This window comes from Plecotus auritus, assembly GCF_963455305.1.
Source record: "Plecotus auritus genome assembly, chromosome: 8".
Taxonomy (NCBI): Eukaryota; Metazoa; Chordata; class Mammalia; order Chiroptera; family Vespertilionidae; genus Plecotus; species Plecotus auritus.
The window spans coordinates 161,233,787-161,255,278 of NC_137782.1; the positions used below are offsets into that span (position 1 = coordinate 161,233,787).

At 40.8% G+C, this 21,492-nt stretch overlaps 1 protein-coding gene across 2 annotated transcripts; it reads right to left on the bottom strand.

Moving 5' to 3' along the window:
* Window positions 1–856: 856 nt before the first annotated feature.
* On the bottom strand, window positions 857–19,981 carry YPEL5 (yippee like 5). Of its 2 annotated transcripts, none has more exons than XM_080685162.1 (3): window positions 19,686–19,981; window positions 4,204–4,369; window positions 857–2,733 (listed from the first exon to the last, which is right to left on the bottom strand). In XM_080685162.1, the coding sequence occupies exons 2-3, from the start codon at window positions 4,342–4,344 to the stop codon at window positions 2,509–2,511; spliced, it is 366 nt and encodes a 121-aa protein (XP_080541288.1). In that variant the 5' UTR covers window positions 4,345–4,369; window positions 19,686–19,981; the 3' UTR covers window positions 857–2,508. The 2 variants fall into 2 exon arrangements, with proteins under 2 accessions (XP_080541288.1, XP_080541289.1); XM_080685163.1 differs by lacking the exon at window positions 19,686–19,981 and adding an exon at window positions 18,613–18,787.
* Between the last annotated feature and the right edge of the window lie 1,511 nt (window positions 19,982–21,492).

The following is a 21,492-nucleotide window of genomic DNA, read 5'->3' on the forward strand; positions in this document are numbered from 1 at the left end:
CCAATCTCAAAATAGCTTGTCACATTTGTAACTTAAATCATTGCATAATTACTAGCATATTTTTTTAAAAAATATATTTTATTGATATTTTACAGAGAGGGATAGAGAGCTAGAAACATCGACGAGAGAAACATCCATCAGATGCCTCCTGCACACCTCCCACTGGGGATGTGCCCGCAACCAAGGTACATGCCCTTGACCGGAATCGAACCCGGGATCCTTCAGTCCTCAGGCCAACGCTCTATCCACTGAGCCAAACCAGTTTCGGTGCTAGCATATTTTTTACTCACAATATTCACCTTAGGGTCTCTTTAAATAAAAGCATTCACATTAAGATCAAAACAACTTACAGTCATTGTCACCTAAAACTAAGAGGAAAGATTCTCAAGTCTTCAAAGAAAAAAGCACCATTCAGTAACCTACTTATTTTGCAGTTTACTCACCTGTATTTGGTTAATCTTCCCATCCCAAAGCTAAATCATTTTCATTAGTGGTTTTCTATCTTAAGTAAATGTGTTGGCTTTTCTGTAAAGAATCCAATCTGACTGTATCTTCCATATTGCTTGCTGTGGTTATCTGCCTCAGTCACCTAAAAGTTAACCTAGCAATATGACTTTTTTTTTGTTTTTGTAGTTGTCAGCATCTGAGGCAAAATAATCTCAGAAAAGTTAATACTGGTGAATTCAACATCCCAGGTGTAAATTAGGTAGAGTTAACTAAGCCAGAATGCCACCTGGTGCCAACTGAAGCCAGCTATAGCCATTCAAAGGTATGATGTATGTGTTCATAGATAAAACTAAGACAAGGTGATTACTAGTCAAGGACCAGTGGAAAATAAGTAGCAGTATTGCACCAATGCAAGTCAAAATATACTTTATTATAACAGCAAATGCACAAAGTGCTATAAGTAAGGCATGCTACTAGGAATCGGCATATAATCAAAGGCCAGTATGAAATGAATGGGAATGAATCTTGTTTCTTAATGCTTGAAGATTTAGTCCACAGTGAAGGAAACACAGAATTTGTGTCCACTTATCTCAAATGCATTATATACCTACTTAATCACATTCCTATGCCTCTAACCAAGAGCCCAAAGGTAAGAAAAATTTAATCCTAACTGTACTGACACGTTATTTCTAATATCAATGATTTTGCTAATTGAGATAAAATTCCTCTCTAGACAAAGACCTATAAATCCAGCACTCAAACATCCATTCAAATTAGCCAATTTTAATGTCATTTACTCTACCAGAAACTAATACTGGATTACTAGAAATAGTTTGAATAAAGAAACATTTACAGGTTAATAGTTCGTAATGTAAATTTCGGGCTAAGATTAATACCCTGAGTCAAATTTGATTCCCTTTCACTTGAAGGGACCAAGTACAGCTTCAATTTCAACAGCTGAATTTCTTAGGGAAGAGTTAATTAAATAATGCTTATGAGAGCTAGTCCTTTGATGAAACTATTAGGCTCTACAGACTTGTCAAAATCAAAGCAAAACTGAGGACAGGCTGAAATGCTTTGCAGAGTAGTATTTTTAGACAGGCTGCTTCATCTCCCCCCCCCCCCCCCCTCTTTTAGAACAGATGCAGATGATATGCTTTCTGCATGAATGCACATTGACATTCTGTTCAACTGTTTTCTAAATACAATACTGTAGGGATTTAAACAGTATGCTTTAATTTAAACAAAGTAGTATCTCATACACAGTCAATTTAGCTTAAGAGATGAAAAGAAACAGTATTATGAAAATTATCAAATACTCTTCTCTTTTAAATAATGTTTTTTAAAAGCAACACAGGACCAAAAACATTCAACTATTACTTTATTTATATTACTATGCTTAAGTTACATGGAAAGGACAACCAAGCAGTTCTGCCCCATTTCAGGAAAAGTTTCCAATCAACACCAATTACGTGGTGACAAGTAACTAGGAATGGTGGCATCTTTGGGTCAAGACTGACAAGGAAGAATGGGCTCTGGTGCTACGGTTCATCTCCAACAAGATTATGGCACAATGGCCAGCACAAGCCATACAAACACTGAACCTTTAGCGCTGGTCACAAATTCGGATCTCTTCTCTGAAGCTAGCAAATCAAGTGAAATAAAGAAAGTTTTAAAATAAAGCCCAAATAAGTTTAAAAACCATGCTCTTGACACATTTTCCTTTCAAAATTTACATAAAACACATTTTCCCACTCTAATAGCCCAGATTTTTTTTTCTCACATAGCCCACCACGTAGCTGCAGATAGATTATTCTGCCTCAAGATGTAAAAGTAGGGAAAAAAAATTTAACAGCATCTGCATAATATTCTCTCTACATACAGTTGTTGGATGTAAAATAGAAAATTAAAAAAAGAAAGAAAGGTTCCATCTTAGATTCTCATAACCTCTTGTTCCGCAGTTCATGAATCCGACTCTGTGCTAAGGTGACAGTGTTATGTAAGTAGATTTTTGTTTTCAGTGAAGGAGACCTGGGAAAAGATGAAGTTATCTCTTTTTCTTCAAGAGTTATCAGATGGTACATGCTCCTCAAAACCCTCACTCTCTCGAACTAGAGCACGTTCCAGGATCACACGGCCTTCCTTATAACGCTGGCTGTCTTCAGTGGCAAACTCATAGATCCATCCCAGTTTGCTATTGCAGTTTTTACAGCTCACATCTCGAACCATGTGGCGGCCAGTAAGCATGACCCGGTCTTGAACTTCACTGTACTGCAGGTTAACTACCTAAGAAACGTGAAAACAAAATTGCAAAAGCAAGTAAATTATTTGCCAAAAAGTACATAATACTTGGTTGGTGCAGTTAACAGCAAATTCAGAAAAGCAAATAGCAGTTACTTTATCAGACCTACAACACCCCTTCCCAAGAGCTAATTTTAGAAGCTGCTGGGACAGGTAAACATCTGGAATTTCATTGTATTGGACATCTAATGAGATCACATATTAATGTACTAGTCCAAGCCACACTATAAATACTAAGTTGAAGTGAAGAGTCCTTGACTTGGATACATAAATTATAGGGTTGTGTCTAATTGTTATTATTCACTATTCATTGATGAGTGCAAAACAAGGCTACCAATGTAAAAGACCTAGTACACAACAGGTATTCGTTAAAAGTTTACTAAATTTGTTACGTTTTATATACAAACAGACTACGATAAGCTTACTATAGACCATACATGGCAACACATCGTTTTCAAGTGAGTTCAAAGAATCTGTGAAGAATTTCCAATGATTCTGAAAACGCTGTACTTTACTTTCCTGTAAAGGGCCAGATACTAAATATTTTTGGCTTTGAGGTCAATACATTCTTCATTGTTACCAGTTAGCCTGCTGTTGTAGCACAAAGTAGCCATAGATAATACATAAATGAATGAGCATGGCTGAGCTTCATTAAACTTTATTTTTAAAAAAAACACAGGAAGCTGGCTTGCCGTGGTGTGCCAGCTCTTGCCCTATATCCAAATAAAGATCAAGGAGTATACACTATCAATTCTTTGAGAGAAAAACTTGTTTCTGAATTGATCAAAGGGGTGTCCACTGGGGAAGTATAGATGACCTTCTAAGAGCAATGCCTTTGCACTAGTTCTGTTCCTTAGCCTAAAAGACTTAGAAATCCAACCTCACTAGTACACATTAGACTTCAGGAGGCAGATATCACATCAACTAATTTCAAAGCAAGTCAGAAATTAGAGTAGTAGATAGATTAGACATTTGTTTGTAAATCAGGAAACTTCCTGTTGGCAAACCTATGTAATAAACTAAATCATAATCAGAGGGATGACTGGTGAGCATAAATTAGAGCAAGGGAAGTTGGTTAGATGATTCTTATTCACTTGCATTGTCAAGCTATCTCCTTATAAAGAGAAATCAGTGACAGGAATATGGGGATGCCTCAGCCCCTTCCTTCCATAGTCTATGAAGTCCCTACTAAATTCTTACACTAATGTTTTCTGAATGGAGACTACCGTTCTTATTTTAACAGTCTTTCAACTTCCAATTTAAAAAACCACATTCTATTAATAACTTCCTAAGGTCCACTCAAAGACAAGTTAGTGGGTAATAATTTCTACAGATTGCAGCTCTCATTCTTAAGCCTTCCTGGTATCTCCAAGTTCTGAGGAGTATTATGGAACTACTGTCAAATATATCCACCACTTGACCCACTTAGGAAATGAAACTGATTTTCCCACAAACCTTGTTAAAAAGAAATGCTCTGCCAGTGGCACCTGTGAATCGAGTGGAGATGAGTTCTGAGCGGTTGGTCAGAATTGTATCGCAGTTTGCACAAGAAAACAGACGGGTACCACCAATGTGATCAAGGAAAATTCTGCCCATTTTTATAGTTGAAGTTCTAAAAAACCTAGGAGCAAATGGAAAAGGACAATAAATGCATTATGATTTTAAAAAATTGTTAGTATCTACTTAGTGGGGGTCACAGAGAAACATTTATATATGTGATCTGTTTTATAATATTCAATATGTGAAATAGCTGACCGAACAAAAGGATCCAAAGTTCATGCACTGAATCAAGGAATTGGCACATGCAATCTAAGAATATTTTAAAGAAAAAAGAATATTTTAGAAGAAGTAAGCCAAGGAATCAAGCATGCTTAGGCAGAAAAATAAATGGTATCACTTCTCTTTTGGTTGGTATGAAAAAATAGGAAGAATGTGGAATATCAGAAATGGAATGATGAAAAGCACAGATAGAGAGGTGAGAAAAAAGGTTTAGCTTAAATGTTAGTTATACATTGTGAGTATGGGTAATTCGGGAAAAGACTTGTGGAACATGAGTGAGATGATCAGATAAGAGTAGAAAAAGGGGCAATCACAAAACAAGTGGGTTTCTGATCACCAAGTAATCTACAACCATGTAGGGGCGATGGCACCAATATTATAGCAAAATTTGAGTCCATGGAGCACTGTACTAGGTACTTATTTCAAAAACCATCACAACTCTGTGAGGCTATCACCCCCATTTCATAGATTATCCAAGGATATTATCTGGTCCTAGTTTACACAATTTTCAAGAACAGAAAAATCATAACTGGAATGCAAATGACCCAACTCAAAGCCAAACTATTCCATTACCGTACTTTGCCACCTCTAAGAGGAGGGCACACAAGATGGTCTAGGCTTGGTATAAGGCTAAAAAACAAGTACAGTGAAGGGAAAGATGAGCCATTATAACATAACTTATAGTTAATAAATCATACTGGCTCAGTAAGTCACAGACGCGATGAAACATGGCAGGGGGAGAAAACTCTGAATCCAACTTAGTTAAGACTATACTATAGCTTTCATTTAAAAAGTAATTTATTCCTGGGTGTAGTTGTTAGCTCCTGTGTTTTAAATATTGAATATTATATGTCTTTGAAATGGCATGCAGAGCTGATATAGTTGCCACTATGAAAAAGATTCCACTGACATCTTAAATTTGGGGAAATTCCATTACAAATTTTAAAAAGTTCCATTCCTCCTTACATCTGTGAACTTCCTCAGCCATTGGCAGTTCTAATGTCATCAGAAATACCATTATCTCAAAGATCATTACGACTCCCATTAAACATTATAATATGGAAGTTTAATAAGGAATGAAAAACAAATGGTGGATAGAACTACAATTTATAACTGGTAAAAGGAAAACCAGTCCACAAATAATAATGTCTATGAATAAACCTTGGGTAAAAACACTGAGACTTACTGCAAATTTGAGGCTTGCAGGCTGAATTCATTTGGTGGTGTAGGGATATAGCAGTGAACAAAACAGAAAAATAACCCTTTTCTCACAAAACATATGTGGCCATGTTTTGTTTGGCCTACACAGTTTTATTCTTTAAAAAAAAAAATGGAATGCTTCACTAATTTGCATGTCATCCTTGTGTAGGGGCCATGCAATCTCTGTATCATTCCAATTTTAGTATATGTGCTACTGAAGCGAGCACTAGTTTTATCCTTAATAAAAAAAAACAAAAACGAGTTGCCACTTAAGATTTGAGAGATTTCATTAAAGAACCTGTTTTTTGGGGCTTTTTTTTTTTTTAAATGGGGAGACCTGGCAACACAGGCAAGTATTCATGTAGAGCAACAACCAGCTAACGTTGAGAGGTAGCTGCAACTTTACACCTCTCATTGCATTTGCTCAATCTCCATCCACATCACATAATTACTTCACCTTTAACACATTTGAGTTTAAGAATCTATCTATATATATAAAACCCTAATATGCAAATAGACCGAAGGGTGGAACAACCAAACAACCAGTCGCTGTGACGTGCGCTGACCACCAGGGGGCGCACAGGGAACATGGTGGGCGTCGGCAGCAGGCGGCAGAGTGGGGAACATGGTGGGCTTCGGCTGAGGTGGGATGGTGGAGGTGAGCGGGGGGCGCCAGCCCAAGGTGGGGCACCGGTCACTGTCATCGGGGAGAGCCTCTGGTGGTTACTGAAAATTCTTTGCTCCTGCAGTCCCTCCTGGCGCTCGCACCCACTGCTGGCCCCGATCGCCCCTGTGGGCTTTTCCACCTCCCCCTGCTCCTGATGGGTGATTGGGGCAGCAGCTGCCATTCGCACACGCTCATCGCTTCACACTGTCAGCAGGTGCGAGTGGGGCTGGCACCATCAGCGTGTGGGAGCTGTGGCGGCGGCAGTGGGGCTGCCAGCAGACAGGGGACTGGGCCTGTGGCGGGAGGGGTCGGGCGGGAGCATGGAGGATGGGCCGAGACCCGCCCCTGTGCCCACCACAGCCTCATGGCCCACAGTTCCTTTCAAGGTGCACCAATTTGTGCACTGAGCACTGGGCCCCTAGTCTTGATATAAATAAATCATTCATGAATCCTGTGAGCAGTTGATTTTGGTCATGTTTCTTACTACTGGTCCTTTACAGAAAATAATCAACAGCAAGGTTTTACAGTCTCACCTTTTAGGACATAGTCTTCATGTTATCATCATAATCAGCAAGTTAATATTAATAAAGGGAAGTGAGGGGAGGCCAGACTTTATAAGCATGGTTACCTGGGAACTTTCACCAAGAAGCTACAGCTTCACAAAGTATCATTCCTCCAAAGGGATTAACACCCCTCCCTTCCCCCATCCGGTACTGGATTGTTGGGGGAAGATAGGGGAGATAGCCACATGCACAGTAGAAGTCAGGATGATGTAGGGAAGGCGCTTGCCTGTCAGTCTAGCCTGGGGAATAATGGATTGGCTAGGGAGTGGACCCCATCAGAAGCCTTCGAGATCTTGGAGAGTTAATTGGTTCGTTTGAAGAAGCTCCCGGTTAAAAAAAAAAAAAAATCCCTCAAGTTCCCTGGATGTTGCTCTTGTTCTCTCTTGCTCTGTGACCTGTACTCACCTGTTCTCTCTCTCCATAGCAATGTGGACCTCACACACAATGGACTGCAGTTGGAAACACAAGCTAAGCTAGCCAAATGCTAGACTGGACTATACTAGTACTTTAATGTAAGAGCAGAAATTCTGGGCAGTGGCCTTTATTCTAGCCCCAATGAAGACAAAATTGGACTTTTTCCATGACAAGATGGACAAAGATGGGACCTTGGAGGGGAAACCTCTTAGTTTTTCATCATCAATAAAGATTTCTAAGAGCTGCCATCCTCCCTTGGAGGGGGGGAGGGGAGGACTCAGGAAATTCTTTTTCTGTCACTCAAGAACTCCACTTCCACTGAGAGCACTCAGATTCCATATTTCTCTGAACACTAGTATTTGTACATGATTTAGCTTCCAGCTTGGGTTTCTGGAACTTATTACTTTAAAGCCAATTTTCCTTCAAACTAAAAAATAAAATAAAATAATGTTGTGATTTATTTCAACCATAATGCAGGAGAAACTAGATGTTTTTGAACTGACCATGGCTAATACAATGCTATTGTGGAAAAGGTACTGGATTTCAAAATGAACTTTCCCTATGCCTTCTGCCTACAACATTCTACCTTTGGTTCAAAATTACAATATAGCTGTGACCATTTGCTACTGGATACAGACAAACTCTTTATTCGTAAGTGGGGTAAACAGATTTAACATGCTTTCTTCTCCCTGCTACAAATTCCGTCTATTTTTTACTCTTTTACCCAAGTATTTTTACAGTATTCAATTATATGACTCATTACCAAGACCAAAAATATCAGTGCAGAATCACCACTCCTAATTGTGGTCGCCATTTATAGTCATATATATATATATATATATATATATATATATATATATATATATACACACACACACACACACACACACACACATATATACACACACACATATATATATATAAAACATACATATATGTAAGATGTAGTTTTTATTCTATTAATTGGATAAAACTGTAAAATTTAGTTTTCATAAGAATACTGTTCTTATTTGCCAAAAGAGATAAGCTAGAATGCCATGGAATCTAGCAAAAGCAAGCAAACAACACTTGCTGTCAAAGCTCTTGAGAAGTAGGAAAACCTCTGTAGGGTCATTAGATTTCAAGTGTTAAGCCTTAGCTTTTTTTTTTTTTTTTTAAATAAATCTTTATTCAGATTATTACAATTATTTCTCCTTTTCCCCCCCATAGCTCCCCTCCACCCAGTTCCCACCCCACCTTCTGCCCTTACCTCCCCCCCACTGTCCTCATCCATAGGTGTATGATTTTTGTCCAGTCACTTCATGAACCCCCCCATACCCCTTTCCCCCTGAGAATTATCAGTCCACTCCCTTTCTGTGCCCCTGATTCTATTATATTCACCAGATTATTCTGTTCCTCAGGTTTTTAATTCACTTGATTTTTAGGTTCACTTGTTCATAGATATGTATTTGTTGTTCATAATTTTTCTCTTTACTTTTTTCTTCTTCCTCTTCTTTAAGAATACCTTTCAGCATTTCATATAATACTGGTTTGGTGGTGATGCACTCCTTTAGCTTTTTCTTATCTGTGAAGCTCTTTATCTGCCCTTCAATTCTGAATGATAGCTTTGCTGGGTAGAGTAATCTTGGTTGTAGGTTCTTGCTATTCATCACATTGAAAATTTCTTGCCACTCCCGTCTGGCCTGCATAGTTTCTGTTGAGAAGTCAGCTGACAGTCGTATGGGTGCTCCCTTGTAGGTAATTAACTGTTTTTCTCTTGCTGCTTTTAATATTCTCTCTTTGTCTTTTGCTCTTGGCATTTTAATTATGATGTGTCTTGGTGTGGTCCTCTTTGGATTCCTTTTGTTTGGGGTTCTGTGCACTTCCTGGACTTGTAAGTCTATTTCTTTCACCAGGTGGGGGAAGTTTTCAGTCATTATTTCTTCAAATAGGTTTTCAGTATCTTGCTCTCTCTCTTCTTCTGGCACCCCCATAATTCTGATGTTGGTACGCTTGAAGTTGTCCCAGAGTCTATCTTCAACTTTTTGGATTTTTTTTTTTGCTTTTTGCTTTTTCGGTTGAGTGTTTTTTGCTTCTTTGTATTTCAATTCTTTGACTTGATTTTTGTGTTCCTCTTGTCTGTTTTTGGGTCTCTGTATAATATTTTTTATTTCCGTCAGTGTATGTTTAATTTCTAGTTGGTCCTTTTTCATATCTTCGAGGGTCTCGTTATATTTATCGGCCTTTTCTAGGATATTCTTAAAAAGCCTTATAACCGTGGTTTTCAATTCTATATCCAGTCGTTTGTTTTCCTCCATTTCTTTCGTTTGTGATCTGATTCTTTGACGCCGCATTTTCACTGCTTCCCTGAGTTGGTAAGGTAGATTTGTGTGCTAGGTTTCCAATATGGCCCAGTGGGTCTGCCTCCCCAGTTAACCTGAGGTGGACACTCTTGGTGCACCCCTTTGTGGACTGTGTGTACAGCCTTGTTGTAGTTAAGTCTTGATTGTTGTTGGTATCACTGAGAAGAATTGACCTCCAGGCCAGTTGGCTGTAAGGATCAGCTGTGTCTATGCTGGGAGAAGTTCGGTGCTGGAGACAGCCTTATAGGATTAGACTTGCCAAATTGCAATAGCCTCTGTGCTCAGCTTGGATGGAGTGGAGTCTCAGTCTTGGCTTCCTGTCAGCCTTACCCTTGCGCGCACGTGCGCGCCTTCAGACCTCCGCCTTCCCCGGCTCCCGAGTCTCCGCCCGAGAGTCCAGATTCCCCCCACAAGAGCGTGGGTCCCCAGGGGCTCGCCCGGAACTGGGGTTCAGTGCCGTCGGGGGCTTCCTTCCCCCTTCTGCCAGAGAAAGTCAGCCAGGCTCTCAGCCGCCCTTCCTCTCTGCGCGCACAAAGACCCTTTGCCGTACCTCCAATTCTCTGTGAGCTTTTCTCTTTCCTTCTAGTTGTAGAATTTCCACTCAGCCAGCTTTCCTGTGGTTCTGGATGGTGCCCGTTCTGTCTTTTAGTTGTAGTTTTGAAATTGTTGTGCGAGGCAGCAGTTTAGGTGCTTACCTATGCCGCCATCTTGGTTTCTCTCCTCAAGCCTTAGCTTTGCAGGGCTAGAAACACAACTTACCACTGACTTACACCACCCAAACTCTCAAGAGGCTGCCATCAATCAGTATGCCACTTGACTATTTAAGACATAATACCTGAATCAGACTTCTCTGAACCTGGATGATATGCTGAACTCTTCCTTGGGCCTAATTATTTAGTGTCTACACTGTATGGGACACTGCCTCTGGTACTTTACACACTTAATCTCAACAATTTCTAAAGTAGGTATTTATTACCTCACTTTTGTAGAGGAATAAAGATTGTATGGCTGATATCTGAACTACATCTTGCTCCAGTTCTTTCACTCCACTCACTACTGATCCGCGAGGACTGCCAGATTCATAATCTTTCTCCCTCAGATTTATCATGTACTTCTCCTGCCTCCATGCTGATCCTGTATTCCCTATCTTGGTTGGTGGCAATTCCAATCACACACTCTCCTAAATTAGAAACCCTGGCAAATTCTTAGAAGAAATTGCAAAATCAACAATACCTCCTAAATTACTTTTAGAGATCTTACCTCCCTCATCAATGTCTTAATTCAAATTCTCATCACTTCTAGATAAATGTGGAGTATATTATTAAATTCACCATATAATCACAGGTACCACTTGCATTTGTGCTAAATTAGTGCTACAAAAAACATGGGCTCATAAAGATTACAAACTTTGAAACTTTTTTTCTGACAGACAGAATATAGCTGATTTGTTAAAACAAAACAAAATACCATATTTTTAAAGGAATTCTTGCATACCATAAAATTAGCCACTGTATGTGTAAAATTGAATGGGTTTTAGTATATTTATAAAGTTGTGCCACCAGCACCACAAACCAGCTTTAGAATTATTTCCATCACCTCCCCAAATTCCCACAAACCCTTCTGCAGTCAATTCCTCTTCCCACCTCTAGCCACAGTCAGCCACTGATCTACTTTCTGATTGTTTTACATTTAAAACATTTCCCAAATATGCTAGTCACCTTGCTTGTACTCAGAAGATTTCCAAATCTCTTCAGCCACATGTTTCTAAAACATCTTAAAAGTGACCTGCCTCTCTGTGTTGATTCTGGGGGCCATCTTAGTGTGTTCTTAAGTAATAAAATGTGTGCTTTGATATCTGTCAGTGTTCAAGTTCAAGTTTTTAACCAAAGTTAAAGCTTTAAGATGTTTTCTTTCTTTTCAACTTTCAAGAAAAAACAGTAATTTAATCTGAATTTGTATAAGTACCATTCCCAGATAATTTTATAAATAAGGCCTCTTTGATATTAGCTTTTCTTAGTTCCAGGTTACTAAAATCCTTAAAAGGTTGAAATAAGAGAAGTACCAAACTTGATTGTTTAACTGGGAGCCTATTACCAGTTTATTTGAAATTACTGGAAACAGTGAGGGGCCAAATATAAGTGAAATGCATAATGATATATAGATCATTATTTTAGTAACTAGAGGCCCAGTGCATGACATTAGTGCACTGGAGGGGGAGGGGGTCCCTCAGCCTGGCCTGCACCCTCTAGCACCCCCCGAGGGGTCCTTGGAGTGCTGCCTGGGAGGTGGGAGAGGCTCCCACCACCACTACTGCGCTCGCCAACTATGAGCCCGGCTTCTGGCTGAGCAGCACTCTCCCTGTGGGAGCGCACTGACCACCAGGGAGCAGCTCCTGCATTGAGCGTCTGCCCAGTGGTGGTCAGTGCGTGTCATAGTGACTGGTCGCTCCGCCATTCAGTTGATTTGCATATTAGCCGTTTATTACTAGTATATAGGATTATTTTTAATTTCCTCCCCCTTCAACAAATAGCACATTTAACAATCTAGACTTTTCAATTTCTATTTTAATAGGAGACTCTGGGGAAGTGATCACATTTTAGGACCTCTCCCTTTTTATATAAACTTTTTAGAAATTTACAGGATTTGTAATCTATTTTTTAAAAAGGGGGAGGGGATTTCTCTTTCAGAAATCCACAGAGCCCTAGCTGGTTTGGCTCAGTGGATAGAGTGTCAGGCTTGTGGACTGAAGGGTCCCAGGTTCGATTCCAGTCAAGGGCACATGCCCAGGTTGCAGGCTCGAGGCAATCAATCCATGAATCTCTCTTATCATTGCTGTTTCAATTTCTGTCTCCCTCTCCCTTCCTCTCTGAAATCAATAAAAATATATAAATAAAATAAAAAATAAAAAGTATGTTTAGAAATCCACGAAAGACAGTGTGTCCAGGAATGTATTATTAAAATATGTATGGACTATATAGCCTCCTAGTTTGAATCCAATACAATAAAACAATTATCTAAAAGACTATTTTTTAAATTGAGATTTAAATTTTTAGAGCAGTTATAGGTTCATAGCAAATTAGGGTAGGTTCCTATATATCCCCTGCTCCACACATGCATAGTCTCCCTCATTATCAATATCCCCCACCAGAATGGTCCATCTGTTACAATTAATGAACCTCCACCAAGCATGTCAAACTCAAAGGATAACACAGGCCAAATAAACAAGGGTGGGCCGCAAAAAAACAAAACCTTCAATTTTCATAGAAACGTAGGTTTATTTCAATAAGACATGCTGAATACAAAGGACTTAAATAAATGAGTAATTGTTCACATAAAATAATATTACATTTTAATAAAAATTAATATTTTTTCTTGAACATTAACTTACCAGCCATTGAATAACTGCACAAAGTGGAACACAAACCCTTTTTTTCTCATTCTCTGAAAGCGAAATATTTCCTGTTGCGCACAACAAACAAGTCAGTACAAGACTAGTGATGTGGCCATCGGCTGATAAAATACTCGCTGCTAGTATTAGTGGAGAGAAATGGTGCGAACTTTGTAGTTTCTTATTAATAATTATATATAACAGGATATTGTAAAAATTAAGTTATGAAATTTTAATTGAAACGGTGTTTCTTACATACTGTTTTATTGGCTGGGCCGCAAAAATATTCGTTGTGGCCCTCGACTTTGACCTGCTTGCTCTACATCATCAGCATTTGGTGTTGTCAGTGTCTGGATTTTGACCATTCTATTAGGTGTGTAGTGGTATCTCATTTTTGTTTTAATTCACATTTCCCTGATTACATATAAACGTGGGGCATCGTTTCACATGCTGTTTGGTGAGATGTCTGTCAAGGTCTTTTGGCCCATTTTTTAAACAGGTTTTCTTATTTTTAGTTGTTTTTTTTTATGTTTTAGATTGTAGTCCTTTATAAGGTATGCCTTTTGCAAATATTTTCTCCCAGTCTGTGGCCTGTCTTCTCATTCTCTTGACATTGTCTTTCACAGAGCAGTTTTAAATTTTAATAAAGTCGCCAAAACCGGTTTGGCTCAGTGGATAGAGCGTCAGCCTGCGGACTGAAAGGTCCCAGGTTCGATTCCGGTCAAGGGCATGTAACTTGGTTGCGGGCACATCCCCAGTGGGAGGTGTGCAGGAGGCAGCTGGTCGATGTTTCTCTCTCATCGATGTTTCTGACTATCTATCACTCTTCCTTCCTCTCTGTAAAAAATCAATAAAATATATTTAAAAAAAATTTTAATAAAGTCAAGCTTACCAATTATTTCTTTCATGGATCATGCCACTGGCGTTACATTTAAAGTCACTGCTGTGCCCATGACCATGTAGGTTTTCTCTTATGTTCTAGTTTTTTAGTGTTTTTTTTTTTTTTCATTTAGTCCTGTGATCCATTTTGAGTTAATTTTTTTGAAGTGGGTGTAAGGTCTGTGTCTAGATTCATTTTTTTTTGCATGTGGATGTACAGTTGTCCCACACCATTTAGTAAAAAGGCCATCTTTGCTCCATTGTATTGCCCTGCTTCTCTGTCAAAGATCAGATTACTATATTTCTGTGGGTCTATTTCTGGGCTCTCTATTCTGTTCCACTGATCTATTTGTCTTATTCTTTTGCTAAAACCATACAATCTTGATCACTATCACTTTATAGCAAGTCTAGAAGTCAGGTAGTGTCAAGTCTTCCTATTTTATTCTTTCCTTCAATACTGTGTTGGCTACTCTTGAGTCTTTTGCTTCTCTATAGAAATTTTAGAAGCAGTTTGTTGATATTCACAAGGTAACTTGTTGGGATTTTGGTTAGGACTACATTGAATCTACAGATCAAGTTAGAAAAACTAACATCTCAACAACATTGATTCTTCCTATCCATGAACATGAAATCTCTCTCCATTTATTTATTCTTGACTTCTTTAGTTTTATATTTTTCCTCATATAGATCTTGTACACATTTTGTGATATTTATACTTAAGTATTTCATATTTTTGGACGCTAGTATAAATTTTATGTCTTTTAATTGCAAATTCCACTTTCATTAGTGGTATTAACACACACACACAAACAAATTAAATATTATAGTAGCTTGTTCTTCAGTCTGGCTCATTGCTAAATCATTTCCTTAAAAGCAGGGGCCAGCAAATTAAGGCCTGTGGGCAAAAATGCAGTTCACCACTTGTTTCTGTATTGCCCACAAGCTAAGAATTTTACACTTTTAAATGGTGGGGCGGGGGGGGGGGGGGGGGAATCAAAAGAAGACTGTTCTGTGACACATGAAAAATACATGAAATTTAATTTCCAGTGTCTTAAACAAAGTTTTATTGGGACACAAACACACACATATTTATTTATAATTGGCTGCTCTCTCACTACAATGGCAGAGTTTGAGTAGTGCAACTGAAACCTTATGGTTTACAAAGATTACAATATTCACTACCTAGCCATTGACAGAAAGTATACCAACAACCCCTGCTTAAAACTCTGTTCAGACAGGGAAAGAGCCTTTCATTTAGAAAGCAGGCAGCCTTTCCCAGACAAAAGTAAATTTGGTTGGCATTCAGGTTCAAGAATCAACAGAAGTATTTGAGGGGGTCAATTTAATCCTGCTCCCTTTTTTTTTTAATGGTTTTTACTAGCTAAAATCTTTAACTTTCTGTAATCAGTTCAACATGTTAAGATCAACTATAAAAAGATTATAGCCGAAACCGGTTTGGCTCAGTGGATAGAGCGTCGGCCTGCGGACTGAAGGGTCCCGGGTTCGATTCCGGTCAAGGGCATGTACCTTGGTTGCGGGCACATCCCCAGTAGGAGTGTGCAGGAGGCAGCTGATCGATGTTTCTCTCTCATTGATGTTTCTAGCTCTCTATCCCTCTCCCTTCCTCTCTGTAAAAAATCAATAAAATATATTTAAAAAAAAAAAGATTATAAAAATAGATAATATATACCCAGCTTCTCCCTTCTTCTCTCCTCACTCCCAGGATTTAAACAATATAGCTCAGATTGTTGAACTCTTGAGTTAGACTGCCCAAGTTCAAATCTCAGTTCTGTCCCTTAAAGCTGTGTAAACTTTGGGGAATGTATCTTCCCCTTCCTCGCCTGTAAAATGGAACAGCAGTATCCACCTGTGTTGTGAGAATTGGAGAGTAATGCACTCTTAGAACAGTGCCTGGCAAAAAGTAAATGTTAAAGAAAGGTTAATCTAGTAAAATAGATTACCTTCTTCACCATTCCACACCCCAACTTCCCTCTCCTATTACAGATGAAGAAAGCAAGGCTCAGAAAGGATATAAAACAAATAACAATTGACTGGCTTCACCTCCTGTTAATTACTGAAAAGCTAAGTGACCAGGTGACAGAAATTATAAGGAGGAAAGTTAGAAACCTTCTGAAGCATCTCAAATTATTAGTGTCACAGTGCTAGATTTTAAAATAGGTACTTGCCCTCCCTGTAATTAATAATCAAATTCGGATTCAACTCTGGCAAGTAGAATACCCTAAGGGAGGCAGCACATACCAGCCCTAAAAATACCAGGAAGAATAGTAGGTGTTGATTTGCATCTCTAAGGACCTACTTCACAGATAGACTTTTCAAAGACCACAGAAAACACAAAACCACCAGAACTGAGAGGGGCTTTTCCACTGCGCCAGAAGGTGGTGGTGGGCAAATGCAGGATACAAGCCTCACCAGCAGGAAACCTAGTACAGAAAGAGTTAAAGGAATCTGCCATTCAGGGGAGCTTGTTTTGCAAATGGTTCAGCTAAAATGGTAACATGAAGAAGCATGCTTGTATTTCTGGTTTTGAGTCTCTCCAAAACAAAGAAAGGAACAAAACCCAAGGAACTTTTAACAGTGTTGGGTTGATTACTATAATTAACATTTAATGTTATTGTAATCTCATTAATTATTTTCATAGTGATTTGTGACTGAATTCTATTGAAAAGCTACAAAGGAAAATGACAAATTCAGTTTTATCCACAAAACCAATTTTTGTACAAAATATTCACCAAGCCAAGGTTTCAGTTACACAAGAAAGCTGTGCTTTCTTTTTTGTTAATTCTTTTGCAATACCTGACCAGTTTCTTTTGCTATGTCAAATGATTTTCTGGTTGTGGAATCAGGTCTCCATTTAACTGTAACTTTTATATTTTTGTTCTGTATCCTCAAATAATGTATTTGTTGTTGTTAAATGTTTTTCAAGTTTACTGTATTTCTATAACACTTTGTTTAGTCATCACTAGAAAATAAGACTAGTCATGTAACTCAGTGAGTCATCTAAACAATCCAAGTTGGTAACCTCCTCAGTCTTTTGCCAAGACAAATTCAGAATCTCTCATTTGTTGAGATGCAATACCATGAGTCAAAACAGTCTCAAACTGAATAGACTGGAGTATAATTTAACTACCTGGTTTCCTGATACAGGTGTCAAGTAGCAAGTTCATGTCATAGCTAAGATCAGTTCCTACTTTACCCAGACATTACTACACAGGATTACCAGAGAAACTGGAATTGATTTACATAGTCACTTAGATACTTTATAACTGGAAATGGCATTCTGGGCACAAATATACTTAGGACTATCTTCACAACTCATGATTACATTTAGGACTAGCTTCATGTCTCATGGACTCGTTTTTTGGAGGCTGATAGCTAAAGCTCTTCTTTTCGTTTTAATTTTGGCCTTATTTCCTTTTCCCTTTTATTGCTTCTAAACGTTTTTGTTTTTTTCTCTTCTACCACTTAAGCAGAGCAAAAGAAAAGGCAAATAAGTCTAGGGATAAGTCCTCAATGATCTAACCAGGTATTATTTTAGTAAAACCCACATAGATTTTACTAATCTTTTTAGGAAAGTTGTTAAAATCTAATTCACTTCAGTTCCCTTGTATAGAGTTAAATAATTTACTTGAGCACATTTTGTCATCTCCCATCCTATAGATAAGATGGTTCCTAGAGATAATCATTAAAAAACAAAAAGTCAACTAGTAGGCCTGTATTGGGCACTGAGCTGGGTGAGGACACCCTCTAAAAAGGTAGACATCAATCGTTTCCAAGGAGCTATAGTCTACCTGATGTTCCAGTGTATACCCATTAAGATAATGGGATATTTGGAAAATATTTTGTGTGCCAAATTGCACAAGCTCCACCTTCTCGCGCTTTGTACATGCTCTAAGCCTTTGTTTTTGCTCCTAGGCCTCTGTTTGCCTAATAGCAACCCAAAGCCTCTTCATCTTCTAGGCCTAATCAATACCAATCCATTTCAGAATGCTTCCAAATTCACCTTACTTCAACTCTCACTGCCCTATTTTTGATCTCTCATAACAATCATTTCTTAACTTACTAATATTTAACTTTGCATTGTTACTGTCATTTGCTTACGACTCTTCACTCAACTGCTAGCTTTAAGAGAAACAATTCCAAATTTTTTGCAATTTCCTTCTTACCTAACATAGTACAAGTATGCAATAAACTTTTAGGAAAAGAATACACCAAGACACTTCACATCTGGCATAAATATGTACCCTGGAAACACTTCATGCATTTTGACCCGTCTGTGTTGGAAAGCAGCTAAAACACTTCATATGTGGTTGTGCAAAAATAGCCAATATCCTATTACCCCGTTACTTCAACAGCAAGTCTAATTTTCTAAAAACACCAAGGTTAGCCTGAGGTTACTTCAGGTTTTCCATCTGTCAAGGAGACCTGGAATAAAAATCCTCAGATTACCAACAGGGTTGTGTAAACAGAAAACAAATTAAAAATAAATGAGCTGTACACTTTCCAGCCTCTCCCTCGTAGGGAGGATTAATAGGTGGCGTCAGGCTTAGACAGATCTTTGTAGTAGTTCAGTTTCCTACTCCTTCTGCTCATAATCCTCCTTGTCCCACCTACCTAACACAGGAGTGTAGAACAGAGGGGTTGCAAGAGCGCACCGACCTCCTACCAGCGAGGAGGAAGGACGCGCGGGGCGGCCGCGGGACCTGGACGCGGACGCCGAGTTCTTAAGGCCCGTAGTCGCCCAGGCCCCGCCAGCGAAGCCCGCAGCCCGAAGCCCGCAGCCCCGGCTGGGCCCAGCTGATTGCGGGCACGTGACGCCGCCGGCCAATAGGGAGGGGCCGGGCGCGGCGCAGTGGGGCCTTGCGCGGAACAACAAACACCGATGCAAACAGCTGAGCGGGCGGCAGCGGCGCGGGACCCCAGTCGCGCCCCTCGGCTATCCCACAGCCACACCGCGCCTGCGGGGGCTTCTCCCCTGGGCTCGCTAGGTGGCAAACGTTCACCCCGCGGGGCAGGAAACAAAAGCCAACGCCGCCCTCAGCCCGCGGCAATACCAGTCGGCCACGGATGTGGTCCTTTCTAAGGACAGGCCTCGCCTGGCGTAATCACGGCCCCACAACTCGGAGCCGAGTTCGCACTTCACTTCGGGAACAGGGGCGCGGCGAGGCAGCAGGCCTCCTGCCTACCACCGCGGCGCTGAGCTCGGGGCGCGCCCCCGATACTGCGGCGGGGTCGCGGCCCGTGGGGGCGGGGCAGCCGAGGGGGGCAGAAATCGCCAGCTAAACTGCCCAGGAGGAGACGCGGGAGGCCTAGGCCTCAACTGGCGGGGACTCCGAGGCGGCGCTGGGGGGGTGGGAGGGGGAAATGCCTGGAACGGGAGGGCGGACGCCGAGCTGAGGGTCGCGGCCGTGGCGGTCGCGCTGGTCGTCCCGGCTGCGCGGCGGGGGCGGGCCGACGGCAGCTGCCGCGCCCGGGCCTCACAAAGAAGAAACAGCTCAGTTCGCCGGCCCGCAGTCCCGTTGGCCGGGGTCCGCCCTTAAGGGGCCGGGGGCGGCTCGCTGGGACCCTGGGGGTAGCGCGACGAGGAAGAGGCACTTCCTGCCTGGGCCCCCGTCCCGGACTGATTCGAAGCCGCCGACCTAGGTGGTTCCCCAGAGGGTTCCGAGCCCAGCCCCCGCCCGTCTTACCCCGAGCGGCTGTGAGATCCGCGGCTGCCTGCGGCTCTTCCTCTTCAGCTGGGATGAAGCCCCTCGGCCTCCCTAGTCTCTAGGTTTAGTCAGGCCCGGGCCTTGGCCCCGCCTCTCCCTGGTTGGGCCTCGGTGTCAATCACCCGGAGTAACTCCGCCCCTTAAGCAGTCAGTTGTTTCGATTGGCCCAGAACGTCCTTCATTTATAGGCGCCGCCTCCTCCCTAGTACCCTGCCTCTTCCGCTGGGCCACGCCCCTTCTCTGGTTCACCCAACACCCTTCTCCAGCTCCCCTCCGCGTCGATGCCAACCCCTCCTAGAAGCTGCAGACTCAGGGCAAGCTCCGGGCAGCTCGCCCCGCCCCTGACCCGACACCTTGGACTGGTACAGCCAATCAAAGAGGATAACTCTGCCCCCTCTCCAGAGGTGTCCAATGTGAAGAGATTTAGGATCCACCTCCCCTTCCCAGCTGAGAGCACACAACACAGCGTCCACGTGAGTCAGCTCCTTAAAGGAGAAGGCTCAGGCTTTCTAATTGCCGCAGCTGTGAGACCTGGGGTGTCATCAGCGTCACCAGGTGCTGGCTGAGGCCTGGCTTCCTGAGGTCCAGTGATGACGAATGAAAACAGGCTGTTTTCTAGGCAAAGGAGGTACCTAGGTAGTTAACATGCACCATATGTAATTTCTTTGAGATTGTTTACTCTTGCCACTCCTTATGGAGGGCCATTTTTTAAATATACAAACCCCAATCTCTTTGAGGAATTCCTGAAGAGTAAATATGGGGAAAAATTATTTTTCAAGTGTGCACAGATTTATTTACAACTCCTTGAGTTTTTGCTTTGTGGTGAACGTGATTATAAAAAAGATGAGACTATTGAGTCTCTGTATGGATTTTTTTAGAGTCTGAAATTTGTTTATTGAAAAGGGTAGCTGTTCCCTTAACCCTAATCAATGCTTAAGATGGAATGTTTTCCTTCTCCATTCCGTTAGAATTTCTCAGGTAATTTCCTTAATGATCTTTGGCTGACTTTCAGGATAAAGCATAAATAGTTGATGGTGTATATTTCTCAGGTTAAAAAAAAAAAACTAACATTTGAGCCCAGCTGGAGTGACTCAGCAGTTGAACGTGGACCTATGAACCAGGAGGTCACGGTTCAATTCCCTATCGGTTGCAGGACTTGATCCCCAGGGTAGGATCAAGCCCTACAGGAGGCAGCCAATCAATGATTCTCCATCATCATTAATGTTTTTTTAAAATATATTTTTATTGATTTTTTACAGAGAGTAAGGGAGAGGGATAGAGAGTTAGAAACGTAGATCAGAGAGAAACACTGATCAGCTGGCTCCTGCTCGCCCTCACTGGGGATCAGCCCACAACCAAGGTACATGCCCTTGACCAGAATAGAACCCAGGACTCTTCAGTGTAGGCCGTGGGATAGAGGTTTTGAAGCAAATCCCAGCATTTGCTCCTCATCAAACCCTAATTTACCATTATTTTCACCTGAACATCAAAGGCAAAAGGACTATTTTTTGATAAGTGAACTTTCCAAGAGAAAAGGAACTTTTAAACTTTTAAAAGTTTGTCAGTCGGCCATGGATGTGGTCCTTTTTTGGACAAATAAGACTACTGATGTCATTATCCTTTTTATTTAGCTTTAATTATAAAAGTAACACTTGTTCATTGTAGGAAGGTCACTCAGCCTCATTCTAAACAGAGACATTTGTCCTTTGCTTACACTATTACCCGCATTTTATAGATGAGTAAACTGAGGCAAACTGATTAAATTGTCCAAGGTCACACAGTAGAG